This window comes from Tupaia chinensis, unplaced genomic scaffold (assembly GCF_000334495.1).
Source record: "Tupaia chinensis unplaced genomic scaffold, TupChi_1.0 Scaffold139055_1, whole genome shotgun sequence".
NCBI classification, from domain to species: Eukaryota; Metazoa; Chordata; class Mammalia; order Scandentia; family Tupaiidae; genus Tupaia; species Tupaia belangeri.
Genome location: NW_006198945.1, coordinates 392,430 through 416,133, shown reverse-complemented (window position 1 = coordinate 416,133; position 23,704 = coordinate 392,430). Strand labels below are relative to the sequence as shown.

General features: G+C 39.5%; 1 protein-coding gene across 2 annotated transcripts in view; it reads left to right on the top strand.

The window, feature by feature from the left end:
• The window catches only part of GLRA2 (glycine receptor alpha 2), a 218,740-nt gene that overhangs the window by 146,505 nt on the left and 48,531 nt on the right, over positions 1-23,704 (top strand). For both annotated transcript variants that reach the window (XM_006161782.1, XM_006161780.1), the window contains one exon: positions 18,156-18,305. In XM_006161782.1, the coding sequence (XP_006161844.1) occupies positions 18,156-18,305 (150 nt within the window). The remainder of the gene's footprint in view (positions 1-18,155; positions 18,306-23,704) is intronic.

Below are 23,704 nucleotides of genomic sequence, written 5' to 3'. Positions count from 1 at the left end.
GTCCATTACTAAGCATTTTCTACTTGTTTTCTCACATGTTATCATAATCCATACAGCAAAACTATGATGTGGCCTCCATTATTATCCCCATTTTTTAGCTGAGAGTTTTGAGGCACAAAGTCTAACTATCTTGCTCAGACTGTACAGCTATGGAGAGAGAGGTAAAACATGATTTCAACCACCACATTCCAACATTGGTGCTCATAGGTATTACCACCACTCCAACCCAGCACTGGTAGAATGCATGGCCATCATTTTTTTTTTTTTGAAGAGACATTTTTGCTATCCATCTTGTTGGGATTTTGGACACACACATCCATCCAGGGTGTTTAAGCCACCGGGGCTGGGATTTGAACTGTTGTTTGCCATATAAGATTCATCTCCCCTAATCTCTACGCTATGGGACCCAGAAGTTAGGTAGTCTTTCAGTATTATGCCTGTTACCTATGATTCCCACCCCCTTAACACTCCCCCTACCCCGGCATACCTCCCGTAACACTTTCATATGGCTGCTTGTACCACAGTTTAGGTTCTGTATCCACAACTTAAGATCATACTTTGTGTTAACCTTGGTAGAAAATTATGTACCTTGCAATTTGATCCACCTGCAATTGGGTCCAAATTCAATTAGTCTAATTTGACCACCATTTACTGTGGATCTACTGCATAAGGAGAGCACCTGGTGTATTATTGGGTTGGCTGAAAAGTCATGATGCATGTTTGCATAGAAAACCACGTCACGACTTTTCAGACAACCTAATATTTCAGAGGAAGCAGTGTGGCACAGGTAAGATACCAGTGTGATCATCTGGAAGTTAAAAATGCAGAATGTCTGAGTCTACCTCAGATCAACTGAATAAAAATTGGCATTTTAACAAGGTACCCAGGTGTCCAACCTTCAGAATGAGAAGTACTGGTACAAAGCCCATCAGAAACTTCCGTTTTGTGTATTTTGAAATTCCATTATTGCATCATATACAATTAGGGTTCTTTTGTCTCTTGATGAATTTTCCCTTTATTACAAATGTCTTTATACAAAAAAAGAATTAACTTTTTTTTTTTTTTTTAAGAGAGATTTTTGTTATAGGGTGCGTGTGCTCACTGGAGAGATAGAGAGACAGAAAGTAAGAAATCACCCCCCCAAGGGGGATGGCCATGCCACAATCCCTTCTCCATCTTCCTCTCGGGATCTTGGGCAAGCATGCACACATGCGCCAGATGTGAGTTTTAAGCCGCCAGTTTGGGGACTCAAACTGTGGTTGACTTTGTGGGAGTCCAAAGATGTAACCACTATACTATCTGCTAGTTCCTTAATTATTATTTTTTAATTGATCAGAGAGAGACAGAGAGAGGGAAAGTGAGAAGGCAAGCTGTCAGGTCCGGGACTCGAACTGCAGTCGACCATGTGGGAGCCCAGTGTCCTTAACCACCACACCACTAGCTGGCCCCCAAAATGTCCCTCTTAATCCCTGATGTTCTGATATAGGTATATACTTGGAATAGCTAAGTCAAGACAATTAACATATGCATTACCTAACATACTTACCATTTTTTGGTGATTAGGCCACAGGGTCAGACCCTCTTAGTGATTTTCAGTATTACTTTTTTTTTTTTTTTTTTGAAGAGACATTTTTGCTATAGGGCACATGTGCTTGCTGAAGAGACAGAAAGTGAGAAATCATACACCAGGTGGAATGGCCATGCCACAATCCCCTCTCCATTCTCCTCTTGGGATTTTGAATACACACGCACACACGCCTGGCATGAGCTTTTAAGCTGCCAACTCTGGGACTTGAATGATGGTCAACTACATGGGAGTCCAGCAACATAATCATTATGCCATCTGCTGGCCCCACTATGGGCATCATTTATTTTCTTGTCTTCTTTACCTCTATAAAAGAGATTACTCAAAGGCAAGAACCAAAAATTATCTGTATGTACCTCTCAGCATCTCCACAAGTCCACAATGATTTATTGACTACTGAAAATATGCAATTCATTTTTGAATCTTGTATCTGTTTATACAATGGCAACAAGAAATTGAGATAAGGGGACCAGCATTTGGCCTAATGGCTAAGTTGCTGGACTCCCATATAGTCAACCACAGTTCGAGTCCTGGACCCAGTTGCTTAAACTCACACTGCACATATGTACATGCGTGACCAAGATCCCAGGAGGAGAATGGGGAAGAAGGGCCATCCCCCTGGGGGGTGATTTATCACTTTCTGTTTCTTGCTCTGTCTTTCTGGTGAGCACATGCCCCTTATAGCAAAAACCTCTCAAAAAAAAAAAAAAAGAAAGAAAAAGAAATTGAGATGAGGATTTATTTATTTGTCTTCATAATAAACTCTTATAATGGAATGTTTTAAAGTATGAATTATGTGCTCCTACTTTCTATGTTGAACAAAATATGGAGAAAATCTATTGATTACAAATATGTTGGGTAGTGGTTATCTTGAATTTTAATATATAACTAGAACAGGAGGGACCAGCAGTTAGCGTAATGGCTATGTTGCTGGACTCCCACGTAGTCAACCGCGGTTCGCGTCCCGGACCCGGTGGCTTAAAACTCACACCGGGTGCGTGTGCGTGCGTGCCCAAGATCCCAAGAGGAGAATGGAGGAGAAGGGACTGTGGCGTGGCCATCCCCCCAGGGGGTGATTTCTTGCTTTCCGTATTTCTCTTTCTCTCTGTCTGTCTGGCGAGCATACGTGCCCTATAGCAAAAAGCTCTCCAAAAAAAAAAAAAAAAAAGAACAGGAGTTCATAAAAGTTTTTCTCTATAAAGAGCTAGATAATAAATATTTTAGGCTTTCTTGGATATAAGTTCTCTGTTGCAGCTACACTACTCTACCATTGTAGGTAGAGATTAGAGAACCATAGAGAATATGTAAACAAATGGTATAGTTGTGTCCTAATTAAACTTTGTTTAAAAAAACAGGAAGACAGGGCCAGCTCCATAGGGCAGCAGTTAAGCACTGTGTGGAGGATGTCTGGCATGCACACAAGTGCACTTGCCTAGGGTTGTGATGGAATGGAGAACTGGAGGAAAGAAAAGCTGAAATCAATGTGTTAATTGGGGGTGTAGTTTCACGTAAAGACTCAATTAGAGAAGGATGCACTTCCAAGCTTACTGTGAGCAGGATTCAGTTTTTCCTAGGTTGTTTTATTGAGGCCTCAGTTCATCACTAGCTATTGCTGAATGCAATCCTCAGTTTCCTGCCAGGTGGCCCTCCCCACTAAGGCAAGTACAATCCATGAGAAGAGCCAGCAAGAGCATGCCAGTAAGAGGGAGAGTACAGAAAGACAGAAGTTTGTCTTCATAACCTAATCATGCAAATAGGAACACATCAATTTTGTCATGTTGTGTTTGTTAGAATCAAGTCACTAGGCTCAGCCCACAATAAAAAAGGAGATCATGCAAGGACATGAATACCAGGAGGCAGAGATCTTTGGGGCCATTTTAGAAAACCACCTACAACACACTATTAAAACTAATTCTGCACTGGCCTTTTAGTGTAATGTTGTTAACATTTTTAAATGATGTTCTGTCAACAGAAGTACTTCATACCTTCATAACATCTACATCTTTATAGGATCAAAATATAACTATGACTCGATCTTCCTAAGCTTCACACTTAGCATGGGACAGATTTTTTATATAACATTTCCACAGATAAGATGTTCTCTTTATCACCCTTACAAGAGGGCTGCTATATGCTGAATAATTCTTGCATAGCACTGAATGCGGAATATTAGTTTATGTTGTAGTCACACAATTCTAATTTGAAAAATTTAAAACTAGCTGTGCAAACCAAAAAGAGAAGTGATGGGCATTAAATTATTTGAATAAGATCCTAAATGGATTTGATAGTTACTTATTTAGACTGTTTTTCTTTTTAAAGAGAGATATTTGCTATAGGGTACATGCACTAGCCAGAGAGACAGAGACAGAAACACAGAAGTGAGAAATCACTCCCCAGTGGAGATGGTCATGTCACAATCCCTTCTCCATTCTCCTCTCGGGACTTTTGGCACACAGGTACATGTGTCCAGCATGAGTTTTAAGTCACTGGGTCTGGGACTCAAACTGTGGTTGATTACGTGGAAGTTTAGAGATGTAACCATTATGCCATCTGCTAGTCCCAAAACTGGTTTTTGAACCATGTCAACACTCCATTCTTATCGATGATGTATAATCAAGCCAGATACAGGGATTCTGTCAATAAGGTAGGAATTTCCAGGAGAAGGTATGGTTTCTTTGTAATCCTGGTTCTAAGTAGCATACAATGTGGCAAGAATTACTGTTTTTAATTGCTGGAGGTTGTGTGCACTCACCAGAGATAGAAAGTGTGGTTATGCTGCAATCATTTCTTCCTGCTTCTCCATCCCATCAGGATTTGTGGCACGCATGTGCATACACCTGGCACATTTTTTATTTTCTTTCTTTTTTAAAATTTTTTTTTCTAACAAGTTGTTTGGTTTTTTGTTTGTTTGTTTGTTTTTCTGCTATAGGGTACATGTGCTCACCAGAGAGATGGAGATAGAAAGTGAAAAATCACTCCCCATGGGGAATGACCACACTGCAATCCCTTCTCCTCCATTCTTCTCTTGGGATTTTGGACATGCGCACACACATTCCTGAAATGAGTTTTAAGTCGCTGGGTTTGGAACTCAAACCATAGTCTACTACATGGGAGTCCAGTGATATAACCATTGTGCCATCTGCTGGTCCCTTGGCATGTTTTTAAAAGCCATCAAGGATGGAATTCAAACCATGGTTGGCAATGTGGAATCTGGCTCTCTATGCACAGCACTTAACTGCTGTGTAACGGACCATTCCTACAGGCAATATTTGCATCAGGCTTCCCTAATCTAACTCGGGGTTTGGTTATTTGTTTCAGTAAACTGTAGACACTATAGCAAATATTTACATGCAGATAGTTTATTTGGGAGGTGGTTTCCAGAAGGACAAGAGACAGTAAGAAGTGTAAGCCCAGAAAGGGAAGAAGCCAATAAAGTATATTATTGAGTTGGTTATCATGAAGGGCAACTAGGGTTCATTTATGCTAGGAATCCTCTAAAAATTCTCCTCAGACTTACCCCACTAAGTAACAGGGAACCCAGGGTCTTTATTTGTGAATTGCCATCCTTCTATGGTTGAGGGATCCTCCTGTAAGTGTTCTAGACTTTTTTCCATACAGGTTGAGAAAGTTACTAAAGAAATTTCTACCAGAGAAATCTCTCAGGCAGAAAAACAGAGAGGTTCAAGGGCTTGAGATAAGTTCCTGACAGTTTAAGTGAGAATTGCCCATTGAATCTTAAGGTAATTTCAGTGTATCTTGTTATATACACGGTATTACATATGCAATTGGGTTTTCATCAAAACTATTTGTTTCCAAGCAATGACATCACCATTTTAGGCAAGTTCAGCTTGGCACAAAGAGGTTTTCAATGAATACTCATTATCAGATTATACTAAAAGTGGTAAGAAGGCAGATTAGAAGGCCTGAAGGCTGCTGCTGGGACTCACATCTCTGGCGATCTTGAGTTTGGGACCCCATACTACTATTGACTTGGTTTACTGTCCCATCATTTGTTCTTTCCCTTGAGTCAAGAATCTCAGAATAACAGAACCCTTAGAGATAATCAGCCAAGCCCAACCCTTTCATATCCCCAAGTAGGAATCTAAGGCTCAGGAAGGTGAAATGATGTTTCCAAGTTTTCAGTCAGCCAATGGAAAGCCAAGATCCTATCTGTTCCATCTTTTTACTGTTCTCTCCATCAGAGAGCACTCCTGCCTCCACTTAGGTTATATAATCCTACAGGATTGATTTTTATCAAGAGACTGAGATTTGATTTAAACTCCCTGAAATAGATATATATATAACTGATTTAACAGAAGCTGATGTGCTCATTGAGCCTAACCAAGATCTTTTCACACTTATGATTTATATTGCAAGCATTCTGTACACTTTCATATTAAAAAATAATAATGTCTCTTGATGGCATGGCCTTTTTATTTCTCTTAAGAGCTTACACATCTATTTATGTCATTTATTCAAGAGGCTGTAGGATTTCTTTTTAATTACTAGCAGGCTCCTGCAGGCTAGTATCTATTGCAAATAAGTATCTCATTATTAATTGGTGATTTGTGCTTCTGGTTTTTGTGGTAAGGAGAAAGGCCTGGAGCTCTCTTGCATCAAAATGCTGCTCAGCTACAGGAAATGGATGCAGTAGAGACATGATCTTTGGTAATTTACACTAACAAAAAGTAAGATCAGTAGCCCAGCCAGAGACTTTTGTACCGTATTAATTCTCAACCTCTGATTGACCTGTAGCTCCTTTTCTTGTTTTCTCCTCCCCACATGGAACCTGGAGCATGGTAGGGGCCTGGAATTTTTCCATTTCAGTTTCACTTTGGATGGTATGAAACAGTAGGTAGCTGATTAACTTCAAGAGCTTTAGGTTAGAACACACTAGGCTTGAGTGCTCACAGTCCCATGCCAAGAGGGAAGGTTTCTGTCAAGTTGGCTCCCATGGAGACATTCTCACTGACCTGCAGCCTCCACTGTGAGCTCACATTAAAGCACTGAAGTTGATGCTAAGCCAGGCCACAGACCAGAGGCTGAGAAGGAAAGCTTCTTGGCTATCCCTGACTCTGCCATTCAATTGAAATTAATATTTTACACCATACTCTCATCTGTGAGATACTCTTTGGCCTTCCACCAAAGGAATCCCTGACCTCATCCCCAGGATGTGTAGTATCACAGTGATCAGAAGATTCTGGTGCATTTTAGGGAAGCTGAGCACGGAATAAGCCTCATTCTACACTGGAGCTATCATAAGATTCTAAGTGTTCTTAGAAAGATGACTTCTCTATTATTGCAAGTTGAACTGGGCTTCTGTGACTGCCTCTATTTTGTAGTCCCAAATTACTCATTCTCTATGTATCTTACCTACTGGTCATTTCCGAAATCAGTTTCAAAAAAAAAAAAAAAAAAAGAAAAGAAAAGAAAAAAAAAAGAAATCAGCTTCCATCAGGAGTATACCATCCATGATTACTATAGGATGATAAAGAACCTATACATATTAACTCAGTACAGGACCATCCACAAACCCTGATACAGTTCTGAATTTTAGAAATGGTCAGGGGTGAGGGGTTTGGCCAGGGCCTGATCTAACCTTCTTAACCCAATCCAGGGGTCATAGCCAATTTGGAAATCATAAACCAATAAGCCCACTGAACAGAGTAGAGATTCCTCAGTTCTTCCATGCTTCTCTTTCCATCAAATCCCTTCTCTAAGGGACACAAGATGGGGTGCTAGAGAAAACCTTTATCATTACTATAAACTCTACTCACCATTCCAAGCTCTTTCACTCAGTTGAGTTCAAAGAACAGGACTGGATTATTTTTATTAAACTTCTCTCCTTCCTTGCTCAGAAGTGTGAAAATCGAACCTGGGTGGGATGAGAGTGGGGTATAAGAAAAGAAATGGAACTGCATACAAAGAGATCAAGCACTAATTGCTGACTAAGAAAGTAAATAAAGAAGGCTGGTTATCTGCCACCTTGCACAGTTATTGATATTTTCCTAGAATCGTCATAGTTGCAGGCATGGCAGTGCTGTTGTTTCTTACTTGCTCATCCCACGGCATGCACTTTCTCACCTTTCTTTCACATGAGATGTCATCAGGTGAAACCACAGTCTGTGAGTAATTCCCCTGACTCATGCCCAGTTAGGGAGGTTCCCACAGGGGTCAGTGAGCCAGAAAAGCAGAGTTTGGAATGAAGCCAGATTAAATGTGAATTGCAGCTCAGTCATTCTTTCACTCCATCATCTCTGAAGAGTTAACAAGTAAACTCAGTTTTCTAATCCTAATGGATATAACTTATAGTATTGTACAGTTGCAAGCTCTTTTGTTGATGGTGGTGGTGGTAGTTTGGTTTGGTTTTGTACTATAGCCATATATCTCAGCCCCATACAGGAGTACTCATTGCAGTGAGGTTCCATTTTATGTGAAGTTAGGTTATGTGAATTTAAAATAGGGTAATATAAAAATACTAATAAAGTCTTAATGCATGCACAGAACATGAAATACAACATATTCTACTTTACATTTATTCCTCTGGGGGAAATGGCCTTAAATTATGCAAGTTTTGAATTATGCAATGTCTCCAGTAGCTCATCTCTTGCAAATCAATGTGACTGAGCATCTACAAGCTGCCAAATGAGTGTTAATATTTACATACAGTGTCTTGTTCAATCCTTCAGGGATCCCATGGGACTGGAATCCTTGGGCCCCTACTTTAAACTGGAGAAACTGAGATTGCAAAAGGTTAAGTAATTTTTCTAAGATCATTCATCATTCAGCTGGGATTCAAATCCAAGTTGGCCCGATTCCAAACTTCATTTTTTCATTTTCTTTCCTTCTTCCTCATCTTCATGGGCTCCTCAGTTTCGTTCTTTTCTCCCTCCTTTTCCCTTTCTCTCTCTCATGCACATACATTGACTATATAAAAATTTATAAACTAGAGCACCATCTCTTCATCTCCTCCATAAGACTGGGGTTGTTTTACCAATACTGAGATAACGCAATTGACTCTTTTCTTGACTGGGCTTGTTTTCCCACTAGTCGGCAATTTTCTCCTGACTCCCATTCCCTCCTCATTAGAAAAAAAATACACACCACTTCTTTTGTCACCGGAGCTGCAGTCATACTAAGTAGACTATGACAGGAATCAGCATTCCCATCTATCAACTGAAATGTAGAGAAATGTGGCAGACAGATGCACAGGTGACAATCCCGGGTCCTGCTTCTTCCCCTTCCTCCAGATTCCTCCCCTTTCTCACCTTTGCTCTCCAAGATACTGACATTTGCAGGAGACCGAGACTTGGAGGAGCCTTTCTGTAGAGTGTCTCTATGGTGCCTCTAACAACGGATGTCACTCTGACACTTCCCATATATTCTAGAGCCAGCAGTTCTACTCTTCTCTACCCATCAAATTCACATGGATAGTGAGCTCCAGAAAGCTACGCTGAATAGTTTTCTGACCTCCATAATGGAGAGAAAATTATTCATCTTTGGAAATACTATCAGCTAACTAGACCTGTGCACTACCCAAACTCAAACTAATCAATCCCCAAAGGTTGTTCAGGTCCATTTGTAACTGGGTGGTTTCTGCATATACCAGGCTTGGAGGCACTGCCACCCAATGGCTATTTCTGCAAACAGCACCTTTCCCAGAGTTATGTTTACTCAATTACTCTGCCCAGAACTCAACAATAACAGACATGAAGAGAAAATGGGATAGGGGTGGTGACACTGGGATGGATTAGGCAGTCAATGCTGTCACTATCCCTCTCTGCCAAGAAAATCTGATGGTTCCAGAATTAAATCACAGGTCTCAGTTTTTTAATTAGGCAATAAAAATGGCAACTTGGCAGTGAAAACTATAAAGATAAAATTGTACAGCACCATGAATCTTTGGCACCAAGATTAATTTGACTGTCTATGTTCTTTCTCATGATAGAGTGACTGAGTACAGGGAAGAGACAAAACAGAAAAGAAAAGCAAGAATTCTCATTTCTACCTGTATTGATTATTAGCTGTATAACATTTTAGGTATGCATTTAATAATCTTATTTCTCTCTCCCATAAAATGGGGGATGAACAGAGTAGTGATTCATTGCACTCAAAAAAGAAAAGTTGACTAGAGCTACCAAAGACTTCTATTCCATGTAATGGAAGTACATCTCAGGCTACTGTAGCCAACAGGTATTCCTCATTTCAACAGCTGCATTAATGAAGGTTAATTTAAATTTTTCCACTTCTAAATTAGATAAAAATGAAATTGTACCGTACAAAGCAGAAAATCTATTCTGTTTTGGCTATGGTTTTCAGGCATAATTTGAGAATAATTAAACACTGACTCAAGCAGGTGGGTGCAAAAGATCATTATACTTAAAGAAAAATTCTGAGTATTTTCAGATTACCCTATGAACTCCATTTTATCTATTTTCTATTATTCCAATACTATTTGATCACAGCCAGTTGTGAATTTTTCTCCACCGCAGTGAACTTCTTTGTACATATTTCCTAAGCAATATTCATTGACTGGTGGCTGGAGGGAATATAATACATCTGTGGGGTCAGCCTAGGACTGGGAATCTGGATATACTTTATTTGGCACACTGTCACACAGGAGTACCTTGCCCATGAGGAATGGAGAGGGCATCCAAGCTATAAGGACATTCACGTAATCATTGTACAATAATGACCCATTCTTCTGTCCTGGGGATAGACATCAGGAAGAAAATGGTCCAACCCATGAGCAACTGAGTTCATGACAAAGGAAACTGTATAGTATTTGAACATAGATAAAACAAATTGTGGGGCTAAAGTAAATAAATTCATGACTTGATTTCCCACTAAAGTGAGGATGTAATTGATGAAAAAATTGACTCAAAATTTGCAAAAGTTTTCAAATAATGCCAAGATAGTATGGAAAATAGCATGACTGGGGGCATGACATATAGCACATTGGTTAAGTGCTATGCATAAACAGCTAGATCCCACATGGTCAAATGCAGCACAAATCTCAGTCCCAGCTGTTCAAGAAACATGCCTAACATATGCTTGTGTGTCCCAAATCTTGACAAGATTTCTTCTACAGCATCCCCCATCCTCAACACATATACATACATACATACATACACACACACACACACACACACATGAAGAAAGCTATAGAAGTGGATGGGTTAATTGAGGATATAAAGATAGAGTGAAAAATGAAGAAGAAAAAATTCAAGGCTTTTTTTATATATGCCTTTACAGGCCCTCTAAAATCTCCTATGGGGCCCTTAGATCTTAACCTTTCTGCAGCCACCTCAAATATCACCTGTTTAAAATGGCAGTGCCAGGGCCAATAAGTGATGTGGTGGTTATAGCACTGGACTCCCATGTGGCTGACCACAGTTTGAGTTCCATACCCAGAGGCTTGAAGATAGCACTGGGCTGTATGTATACATGTCAAAAATTCCAGGAGGAGAATGGAGGAGAAGGGATTGTGGCGTGCTATCCCCTTGGGGGGGGGGGTGATTTCTCACTTTCACTCTGTCTCTCTCCAGCAAGCACATGCACCCTATAGGGGTGGGGGGAGAGACAGTGCCATAAGGTGGAAGAAGTCTGAATCCCTAAAAGGCATTAATGAAGAAGTCCTATGAAAGATTCAGAGATGTTGTTAGAAAGTCGGGAAGAGACCCAGCCCTGTATAGGGTTGAAAGTGCCTAGAAGATAGGAGACAAATTTCCATAAGGAGTGAACCTTTTGTTAAGGTTCTTGCTTTTGGAGTCAAAGAATATCATGATAATTAGAAAATGACTTATCTATACTGCAACCAAAAACTAGCATTAGCTTATCTTTATGAGAAGTTTGAAGCCCCAAATCATATCATAATAATATATAATCTGGAATGTGCTGGGACAAACTAATATTAATCTTTGTATCTTTTGCTCCACTTCCTACCAGCACTCAGTTCAGTCCCTATCATATGGTAGACCCTCAATATTTTTGTTTAATGTTTATTTTAATTAAATATGCCTGAAAAGATACCAACTCAGTGAATCCTAACAGCATTTTGAGAACCTAGTTATCTTTGAAAACTATCTTGCGAGTTTGTAGTAAAGTAGTTCTGGAAGGGATCATGTAAGCCCAAGAATCATAAAAAGAATGTGACAGGGGAAGATGTGAGCTAAAAACATCTAAGGATTAACAGCCAAGAGAGAGAATCTGAAATCAGAGCTCGGTAAAAGCAACAAAAAGGCATTTCAATCCAGAGAGACTTGCACCAAGGGATATCACATCATATGTAATAGGTGTCTCACAACACCTTCTAAATCTATGTGAATAATGCACTTAATACTAGCACTTCTATACTGGAAAGATATCTGTGAGTTGGAGGAACTCAGTGAAACCAAAACGATTTAAGAGACTGAAATGATTCATTATGAACAGATACAAAAGAAGCCAAAAACATGCTTGGCCTACTGATGGCCAGAAGCAGACTAGGAAAAGATTACAAATTACCTAACACTGTAAACACCAGAAAGAGGATAGATCATGGTTACGTCCATTGGACTTAGCTCTCGGTATGGACATCTCTCAGGCCTTGACAAATTCCTCTCACTATTGGGTCTTAAAACATTCATGGGCCATCTGAATAAGATATAACCAGGAATGCATTGGTTGGTAATATTCTATTATTACAGGAAAATAGAATTGTTCCAAAGGAGCAAATGTAAGACTAATTGTTACTTATTAAGGAAAGAAGCATTGCCCAGGAATGAAAAGTGTGCTAACAGAATAAAAACTCACTAATGTTCCACTTTAAGAAGTATCAAGTATATGTAATTATAGACAATAGTAAATTACAAGGGGTACTATAGAAAGTTTGTGGAAAAATTGAATTACAATGTATGATTTTTCTGCTGGAAAACACTTTTTAAATCCACAGATGGGTTTTTTTTTAAAGAGCCCTTGTATCAATAAAATTATTGAAATGAAAACCCTAACATAGTTAGATATTGTCTTAATTTCTTTTTTTTAATTTAATCGTTCGATCATTCAGTTATCCAGCTATCCCAGATAACAAATGCCTACCCACAGTTTGCCAAGTCCAGAGGTGGTGATGCAAAAGGTAATAAAGCACAGGTCTATCCTCAAAAAAAAAAAAAAAAAAAAAAGGCGGGGGGGGGGACAAAGGTGGGGAGGGGACAAGCAGATGGCATAATGGTTATGTCCCTGGACGCCAATGTACTCGACTATGGTTCAAGTCCTGAATCCAGCAGCTTGAAACTCACACCGGGCACGTGCATGCCCAAAATCCCAAGAGGAGAATGGAGGAGATGGAATTGCAGCATGACCATCCCCCCCGCCGGGGGGGGTGATTTCTTGCTTTCTGTCTGTCTCTCTAGCCAGTGCCCAAGCCCTACAGCAAAAACCTCTCTAAAACAAACGAACAAACAAAAAGAAAACAAGCTATAGTCAAAGGGTAGCATTGGGGAAGGTGGTGAAAACAAGCTATAGTCAAAGGGTAGCATTGGGAAGGGAGACTATAACAGACTAATTCAATAGAGAGTGATAAGGGAACAAAGAAAAGTGGCCCTAACCTAGATGGGAGAAAGGAGAAAGTCAGAGAGGCTTCCCAGAGGGCCATGGTAACTGTGCCAAGTCCTGAAGGATCCTGACCAGTCTGTTAATCAGGAAAAAAAAATGGATGAGGCCAGTAGGTGCCATAGTGGTTAGAGCACCAGACTCCCACAAGGCCAACTGCAGTTCAAGTCCTGAACCCAGCTGATTAAAACTCACATTAGGGGGGACCAGCAGTTAGCATAATGGCTATGTTGCTGGACTCCCACGTAGTTGACCATGGTTCGAGTCCCGGACCTGGTGGCTTAAACTCATGCCGGGCGCGTGTGCGTGCGTGCCCAAGATCCTGAGAGGAGAATGGAGGAGAAGGGATTGTGGCGTGGCCATCCCCCCCCGGGGGGTGATTTCTCGCTTGCTATCCCTCTGTCTTTCTCTGTCTGTCTGGTGAGTGCACGTGCCCTATAGCAAAAACCTCTAAAAACAAAGAAACAAACAAACAAACAAACTCACATTAGGGCATGTGGACAAAATATTGAGAGGAGAAAGGATTATGGCATGGTCATACCCCAGGGGATTGATGCCTCACTTTTGTTCTGTCTCTCTGGTGAGCACACACACCCCAGAGCAAAAATACCTCTAAAAATAAAATGTAAATAAGCATGCCAGGTAGGAAAAAAGATATATTTAAAAGGCTGGATATGGCAGAGTGGTGGACCACTTTGTTACAATTTATGTGGGACTGATAAATACTTCAGATTGCTTGAGACAAATAGTGAAAGGCAGGCAGTAATCTTAAAAATAGTGACTGGAATATATTAGGACTACGGGTGATTTTTATTTTTCTTACTTTTGTCTTTTTATTTAAAAAAAACTAAAAAGGGAATATTTATTTTTTTAAAATTTTGCCAGAGGGTGTATGCACTTGCCAGAGACAGAAGGTTGCGGGGAGTGGGGGGGGGGTGGAGTAGGAAAGCAACCTCAATGGGGAATGGTCACAGTACAACCCACCTCTCCTTCCTTTTGGGATTTCAGGCATGCACTCATACCCCTGGCATGTTTCTCAGGCCACGGGTCCGGGACATGAACCACGTGGTCAGCCATGTGAGATATAGCTCACATAATCACCAGGCCACAGGTTGACCCAATTTTTGTGTCTTTCAAAGTTTATCGATTAGTGGGATCAGCAAATGGTGAAATGGTTACATCACTGTACTCCCATGTAGTCAACCACAGTTCGCGTCCCAGACCCGGAGACTTAAAACTCACGCTGGACATGTGTATGTGTGTGCCCATGATCCTGAGAGGAGAATGGATAAGGGACTGCGGCGTGACCATCTCCCCTGGGGGGTGATTTCTCACTTTCTGTCTCTCTCTGCCTCTCCAGTGAGTGCACACAACCTAGAACAAAAATCTCTCTTAAAAAAAAAATCTATTAGCAAAATTATACCCTTATGTAGCCAAATAATTGCAAACATTTATACAGCACTTACTCTGTGCCTGACTCTCTTCTAAGCACTTTAATACATTAAGTGATTGTATCCACATAGCAATGCTATGAGGTAGGTACTATTGGGTTGTCGGGCAAGTCATAATGCATTTTTGCATAGAAAACTATGTCATGACTTTCCCGACAACCTAATATTATTGGTCCTATTTTATAGATGAATAATGGAAGTGGAGAGAGGCAAATAGCTGGCAAAATGATAGATATCGTCACAGGCAGAGCAATGTTTCTTTCTTGGAGCATCTTCCTCCTCCTTCCTCTCATGTCCTCTGTACTGCAACTAACTTTCTAAGTCAGGAACTTGAATCCATATCATTCATTGCTGCAATTCATCTAAAAATTAATCTAACAAATAATCAGAGGTGCCAATATTTGGGAGAAGAATGTTCATAGCAGCTAAAATTTATAGTCATAAAAATAAAATAGAAAATAACCCAACTGTTCTATAACCTGGAATGATTAATCATGGTATGGACCACAATGCAACCAGTGGGAATTACTATTTAGAAGAAAGTTAAATGCTATGAGAAATGTTTACTATAAAGCTCAAAGAAAAATGGAAGATACAAACTGCTCCTAGAAATGTGTCTACGTGCATCTAGAAAGGAAATTCACTAGTCAAACTGAGTTCCAACTCTAGCTTTGGCTCTGCCACTGATTAGTTTTTTGAGCTTGGGTAATAATTTAACCCCTCTCTATGCCAGTTTCCTCATCCAAAAAATGGGGATAACACAAGTGTTATAAGGAATAAAAACAATATATGTGTATCACTTAATATACTGGCTGGAGAGCACCTATTATGAAAAAATAGGAAACCCTATTTAAAATTTGGAACTGGAGAGTACACATTCCACTGGCAGCTAAAGGAGTGTCTTTTGTAGACTAAGATCTAATATGCTACAGCTTCATCCAGTTAATTTTCAATCCTATATTTTATTTTTTTAAATATTTTGTTATAGGGCAGATGCATTCACCAGAGAGAGAGGGAAAGTAAGAAATCATCCCCCAGGATAGATGGCCATGCTGCAATCCTTTCTCCTTCATTCTCCTCTCAGAATTTTGGGCATGCACACACATGTGCCCAGTGTATGTTTTAAACCGCCGGGTCTGAGACCCGAATTGCTCAGCCAGTCATATGGGATCTAGATGCCTTAACTTCCATGCCATCTGCTGGACTCACCCCTCCTATACTTTAAAAACAGTTGCAAGTCAAATGACATAAGTGGTATTTTCCATAACAACTAAAAAGTATTTGCTTTCAAAATTTGTTTTGTCAAATTATAAGACTTATTAAATATTCAATCAAACACTAAAGATTTTAAATAGTTTCCTTTGTAAGCAGATACTTTCTCAAGGCTAGGGCCCTAATGTCTCATGTTAGTTGAATACACTTGTATTATGAGAGTTTAAAATCATTTAGAGGAGCTAGCAAGTGGCATAGTAGACAAGGTGCTAGACTTCTACATGGCCAACCATGGTTTGAGTCCTGGACCAAGCAACTTGAAACACATGCCAGGTGCATGTGCGTGCATGCCCAAAATCCCAATAGGATAATGGAGGAGAAGGGACTGTGGCATGGCCATCCTCTCTGGGGGTGGGGGGTGATTTCTCACTTTCTCTTTCTCTCTGTCTCTCTGGTGAGCACATGTGCCCTATAGCAAAAAATCTCTTTAAGAAAATAAAGTGATGTAGAACTGTATTTTTATATAAATTAGGCTCAGTAAATTAAAAACTAGTTTTTGAAGAGCCTAAGACCATACATAATTAATCATCCAAATTTTGGAATTATCTTTAGTTTTAAAGTTAAGGGGCTTAAAGAAATGAGCAAAAGATTAAAAACATGGGAGAAAGAGATAGAGGGAGAAAACTAGCAATAGCACATGAGAAAATGAGTCTAAACTTGTAACAATAACAAACTTTAGAATTCTTTGTTAAGTATAATGAAATTTTAAAAATTTAAGCTACAAAACAAAGACCTTCAAGAACTATCCTCCTTTAAAAAACTCCTTGGGAAATATGTCTCTGGAAAGTACTTCATGTGGCTGCCATCTATCCAGTAAAATTAAGAAAATAAAATTGCTTATTCACTGACCAAAAGTGGCTATTACTGGGACCAGCAGTTAGTATAATGGCTTATGTCGCTGGACTCCCATGTAGTCGACCATGGTTTGAGTCCCAGACCCGGTGACTTAAAACTCACACTGTGCACGTGTGCGCACATGCCCAAGATCCCCAGAGGAGAATGGAGGAGAAGAGACTGCGGCATGGCCATCCCCCCCCGGGGGTGATTTCTCACTCTCTTACTCTCTGTCTCTGCCTTTCTGGAGAGCGTACGCACTCTATAGCAAAAACCTCTCAAAAAAAAGTTATAAAAAAATAATAGAAGCAAGCCAGTTTTGTTCATTTGTTTTATAAAGAGGTTTTGCCTTAGGGTGCATTAACTGGCTGAAAGGAGAGAGACAGAGACAGTGAGAAGGAAAGTGAAAAATCAATCCCTGGGAGGATGGCCATGTTGCAATCCTCTCTCCTCCATTCTCTTCTCGGGACCTTGGACGTGCACACACATGTGCCCAGCGTGATTTTCAAGTCACTAGGTATGGGACTTGTACCGCAGTCAGCAATGTGGGAATCCAATGACGTTACCACTGTAACATCTGCTGGCTCCAAGCAGTTTTAATAATTGTGCCCACTCTATTTTACTTTAAAGTTTTGTTTTCCCTTTTCCATTAAGGGAATTATTGTTACTTTTTAATTGACAAGTAAAATTTCTTTATATGGTTAGCCCTCCTTATCGATGGGCTCTGCATGCATGGATTTAGCCTATTATGGTTGGAAATATTCAGAAAGGCGAAATAATCAATAACAATACAATAATAAATTATACAAATTAAATAACAACACAGTATAACAAATATTCACATCATATTGGGTATTATAAATGATCTGGAGAAGAATTAATGTATAAGGGAGGCTTGTTATAAGTTATATGAAAACACTATGCTATTTTGTGTGAAGGACTTGAGCATCCTTAGATTTAGGTGGGGGTCCTAGAATCAATTCTTGGCAGATACAAACAAACAACTATATTTATGTATGTGTACATTGTGGAATGGTTAAAATCAAGCTACTTAACATATGTGCTACCCCTATACACTTATTTTTGTGTAGGTGATGAGAACATGTCAAATATACTCTCATTAAGGGAATTCTTGTATTCATTTGTGGAGGTGGCCTCAGGGATGAAGCTACTTGAACAGGTGGGCTATACTGAGAGATGGAAGAAGGGCCCAGGGTAAGGGGGGGAGGGAGATGTGTGACTTTCACTACTCTGTCCAGAATCTTCAAGGCTGAATCGATTTCTTAAGAAAAGACTAGAAAATCCTTGACAAAAGAAATGGGGTTATTCTGCTGCCCACTCCATTAGGAATCTGGCTTCCCCATAAGCTTTCATAACATCTCTCTCTCTTTCTCTCTGTCTCTCCCCTCTCTCCCCTTCAGGTCTCCTATGTAAAAGCGATTGACATCTGGATGGCGGTGTGCCTTCTGTTTGTGTTTGCTGCCTTACTGGAATATGCTGCAGTGAACTTTGTCTCCAGGCAACACAAGGAGTTCCTGCGCCTCCGAAGAAGACAGAAGAGGCAGAATAAGGTAGAGTTGGCTCTCAATTCAAAATCATGTGAGGCTTGATGGGGTTAAAGAAGCAATGTAATTCGGAAAACAGAAGGGCATGTGATAAGCAAGCAAGTAGCAAAGGTTAGTTTTTGTCCTGATTTGTCCTAGTACAGTGCATTACTGCTCGGGTTAGTCCTTTAGCTTATGAGATTTAGCAAATCACTATAAAGATGTATACTAATTGAATCTAAAAAAAAAAGGAAATTAAAAAAGAAAATTAAAAAAATACATTTTGGTACAAAAAAATTACAGGACATTTAATCAAACTGGATTTTCAGATAAACAACAAACAAATTTTAATATAAGCATGTCCCAAATATTGCACGGATGTACTTAAACTAAAATATGTGATATCTGAAATTCAAATTTAACTGGGCTCCCTGTATTTTATCTGGCAATCCTAATTGGGTATATATACTGAATTTGACAAACTTATTTTAAAATCCTGGTTCTTTTGAGCAACAATACTATTTTTTCTGTGTCTAACTTTGTGTGCACACATAACTGATTTAATTGGTTTTCAGCAATTCCACTGGCTTTATAAAATTAATGCCCTATCCACATAGACTGCAACTTGATAAACTCAATTAAGCTGATCTCATTTTCTTGACTTTAAACTTTAATATAGAAGCCTAAGCTTTTTAGCTTAGGTTTGAGTTTCAAGTACATAACTCGAGAGCTCAGGCTCAGTGGTTCCCAAACTTATTTGTAAATTAGAATCACATGGGGATTTTTTTTTTTTGAACCCTCCCAAGGGTTGGCCACACCTCACACCAATTAAATGCCAGGCTCAGGATGGGGCACAGGTGTCCGTATCTGTACTACTCTCTAGGCAATTCCTGCGTGTTGACATGTTTAGAGAGCATGGCTTTGGCTCATAACCCAATCTTATACATTAGAATACCAGAAGGCTTGCACCTGTTTCCTGCTTCAGACTCTGTGAGAAAAACATGCCCTTTGATATGGAAAATGTTACCACCTGTAATAATATTGCCAGTGAACTGAAGTTAACATTTTACATGCAATGGATGCAAGATATTTTTCAAAATCTCAAAATTTTGATAAACCTGCTGGTGAAATCAGAGTTATACGCTACTCTGTTGGAAACAAAATGTTCTGTCAGCCTTAATACTTTCCTATATCCAGATGTAAAGCTGAGCATTGGTTCTGAGTTTACATGCCTATGACATCAATGAGTCCTGACCATATCTGTCAAAAGGTTGTCTACACACACTCTGGGCTGGAAGAGAGAAATATATTCTGCTGGTTACCGTGTCCCCTACTTTTCACTACCTCTCAGGAACATTTCCTATTCCCACAGCCTAAGGAAAACAAACACAAATAATCCTCTTTGTTGTATATTACCTTTTTAAAGAGGTTTTTGCCTTAGGGCATGTGTGCTCACTGGAGAGAGACAGAGACAGTGAGAGGGTGAGAAATCACCCCTCCAGGAGGGATGGCCACACCACAATCCCTTCTCTATTTTCCTCCTGGGATCTTGGGCACACAGGCACATGTGCCTGTGTGATTTTCAAGTCACCAGAGTCCAGGACTCAAATCACAATTGGCCATGTGGGAGTCTAGCAATGTAACTGTTAATGCCATGTGCTGGCTTCTGGAACTCATTTCTCCTCCTCGCCTTCCTGTTGGTACTAACCTCATCCATAGGAGTCCAGCACACAGTGGCGCAAGTTCGGGGTCACTAGTGCCATCCAGGAAATGTTAGTAGTGATAATAATATTTCAACATATAAATGGTACCAAAGTAAAACAACTGGAGTCTAGCAATGTAACTGTTAATGCCATGTGCTGGCTTCTGGAACTCATTTCTCCTCCTCGCCTTCCTGTTGGTACTAACCTCATCCATAGGAGTCCAGCACACAGTGGCGCAAGTTCGGGGTCACTAGTGCCATCCAGGAAATGTTAGTAGTGATAATAATATTTCAACATATAAATGGTACCAAAATAAAACAACTCTGTAGCTGCCTATTAGTCAGTAGGCGGTTGAAATCATTTGACAACCATTTTTGGAGCTCTAATACTATCCATGTTTCCCCAAACTGCCTTATCATAATTAGACTCACCTGGCACTCTAGTGATACTAATTCCCAGTGAACTTCACTGCACATGCTAAATCTTAAAGTTTGAAATGGAACACAAGAACCTGTACTCTTAATAAACACTCCAGGTAATTCTTAGGATGAGAGAAATTTTAAAAATCTTATCCTGGCTTACTGATTACATACTATCCAAGATCACAGATGGGAAATGAGTTTCATTTTGATTCCCAATCCTGAATAATTGATAGGATGTTTCTGGAATGGAATGTGGAGGGTTCTTAGATTGTATCTGGGCTCTGTGAGAATGAGTTCTGAAATTAATTAGCAATGTCTGGCAAAATAGAAATAACATCCATTAAAGACTAGAAAGAATAAAAGAATATAACTAATAAGCTAATGGGGGAGATACAGAATAATAACAAAATCTGAAAGAAAAGGGGGATAAAGAACAAGAAAGAGAAATAGAAAGCAATGAAAAAGTGATAGATTAAACTCAACTTATCAGTAAATATAATAAATAAAAATAAACTGAATACTTCTATTAAAAGACAGAGATTTTCAGATAAAATAAAAAATTAAATTAAAGCCCAACTCCATCATGCCTGCAATCAATACTACGGCTATAATAGAAGGATATGGAAGACTTTTAGAGTGTGGACCAGCTACAGTGGTACAACAGTAACCCATAACTTCATGATACCAAATTTACACGTGAAGGCCCGAGTTTGTGTCTTTAAGGCACTTCTGCATATACCAGACACACAGACCTGTGATCCCGGCTTGCTGAGGCTGGTAGATCATGGCATCAAGACCCCGTTGGGGCTGAGAGGGGTTCTTTCTCTTTCTCATGGAAGAAATAAAATAAACTTAAAAAAATTAAGGACATGGATAAAGATACACCCTAGCAAAGTCAGTTTAGCTTTAAAGTAGACTTTAAGACAAAAAGTATTACTAGAAATAGGGATATTTTATAACTAAAAGTTTAAATTCAATGGGAGATATAACAATGATAGATATGTATGCAATTACAACACGGCCTCAGAATCCACAAAGATTAATTTGACAAAAACAAAGAAGAAATAGACAAACCCACATTCATCATGAGATATTTTAACACACCTGTCTTCATAACTAATAGAGAAAAGGCAGACAAAAAGGTCAATAAGGATGCCTAAAATATTTATAAGGTTCGAAATGGAACACAAGAATTTGTACTCTTAATAACCACCCTAGATAATTCTTATGATGTGAGAAATTTAAGGCATCCTATAATTAACCAATTCCCCATACCAACAAATTCAGAAAACATAATTTTCAAATGCAGAAATAATATTTCTACAGGTTTACATGAGCTGGGCCATAAAGTAAGTCACAACAAATGTCAAAGGACTGAAACCATACAAATTATGCTATCTGATTAAATGGAATTAGGGAAAAATCAATAATAAAACGATAACTGGAGGGCCAGCACACAACATGATGGTTGGGGTGCTGGATTCCCACTTGGCTGACTGCAATTTAAGTCCCGAACCTGCTGGCTTAAAAAATCACAACATATAAATAAATACATACATACATACTGGGAAAATCTCCACAAGTGTCAAAATAGCAATATATTTCTAAAATAATTCAGTAATCAAAAATGGAAGTTGGGGGACCAGTTGGCATAATGGCTGTGTCACTGGACTTCCATGTAGTCAATCATGGTTCAAGTCCCAGACCTGGTGGCTTAAACTCACGCCAGGTGCATGTGCATATGTGCCCAAGATCCTGAGAGGAGAGTGGAGGAGAAGGGATTGCAGCGTGGCCATCCCCCCAGGGGATGATTTCTCACTTTCTGTCTCTCTGTCTCTCTCTGTCTTTCTGGAGAGCACACGTGCCCTATAGGAAAAACCTCTCCCCCCCCCCAAAAAAAAATGGAAGTTGGAAAATATTTTGAATTGAAAGATAAATTATACATATTAAAATATATATGCTGAGTTAGTGATGCTTGATGAAAAATGGATACTTAAATCCGTACTTTAGAAAGGAAGAAAGCTGAGAATCAATTACCTAAGCACCTATCTCATGAAGATAAAATGAAGAATAATAAATTCAAAGAGTACCAAAGGGGAAAAAATCTAAGAAAAACACTGAAAGAGTAAAAATAAATAAAATGGAACAATAGACCATTAAGCTTATTAATTTTAAGCTTACTAATTACCTTGTCATGAATATTTTCAGTTCAGTGTTTAGGGAGAAACCAGATTGTAGTAGTTTAAGAATTACATGATAAGTGAGGATGTGGAGAAAGCAGATACAGATTACTTGCAAATTTACCTTTCAAGGGAAAAGAGATACCATAAAACACATTTCTGTATACCCTCACTCTCTGGTACCATCAGAACACACACACACCATGAATACATGTATTCATTCAATAAATTTTTATTGATCACCTACTACATGCTAAATCAGATAATTCTGGAAATACAGTAAAGAGACAAAGAAATGACTCAAAATCAAGATGTCATAGAAGACAAGAATAAGGTTATGATCATATGAAAATATGATTAAGGTTGTATGGAAGAGAAATTATTGACAGTGAGCCAGTCCAGGAATTGAGATGCCTTACAATGGGGTCAATTATTTATATGGACATTGAAAACCCCCAGGAAAGGTGACATTGGTGAGAGGGTTGGCCATAAATAGATATTAAGGTCATCAACTATAAGGTAATGTGGTCAGGGGCTGGTGGATAAAAGAAGTGATAAGAAAATCAGTTTTGGCACTACCAGCAGTTGGTGTAATGGCTATGTCGCTGGACTCCCATGTAGTCGACAGCAGTTCAAGCCCTGGACCTGGTGGCTTAAACTCACTCCTGGTGCATATGCGTGTGAGCCCAAGATCCCAAGAGGAGAATGGAGGAGAAGGGACTGTGGTGTGGCCATCCCCCCTGAGGGGTGTTTTCTTACTTTCTGTCTCTCCATCTCTCTCTGGTCTTTCCCCCCCTCCCCCTCTGTCTTTCTGGCGAGCCCTTGTGCCCTATAGCAAAAACCTCTCCAAAAAAAAAAAAGAAAGAAAGAAAAGAAAATCAGTTTGGAGACCAGCAGATGGCATAATGGTTATGGCACTAGACGCCCACATAATCAACCACAGTTTAAGTCGCAGATCCGGCAGCTTAAAACTCACACCGTGTGCATGTGCACGCCTGCCCAAAATCCTGAGGGGAAAATGGAGAAGGGATTGTGTCATGGCCATCCCCCCTACGGGAGGTGATTTCTCATTTTCTGTCTCTCTGTCTCTCCAGTGAGTGTATGCGCCCTATCGCAAAAAT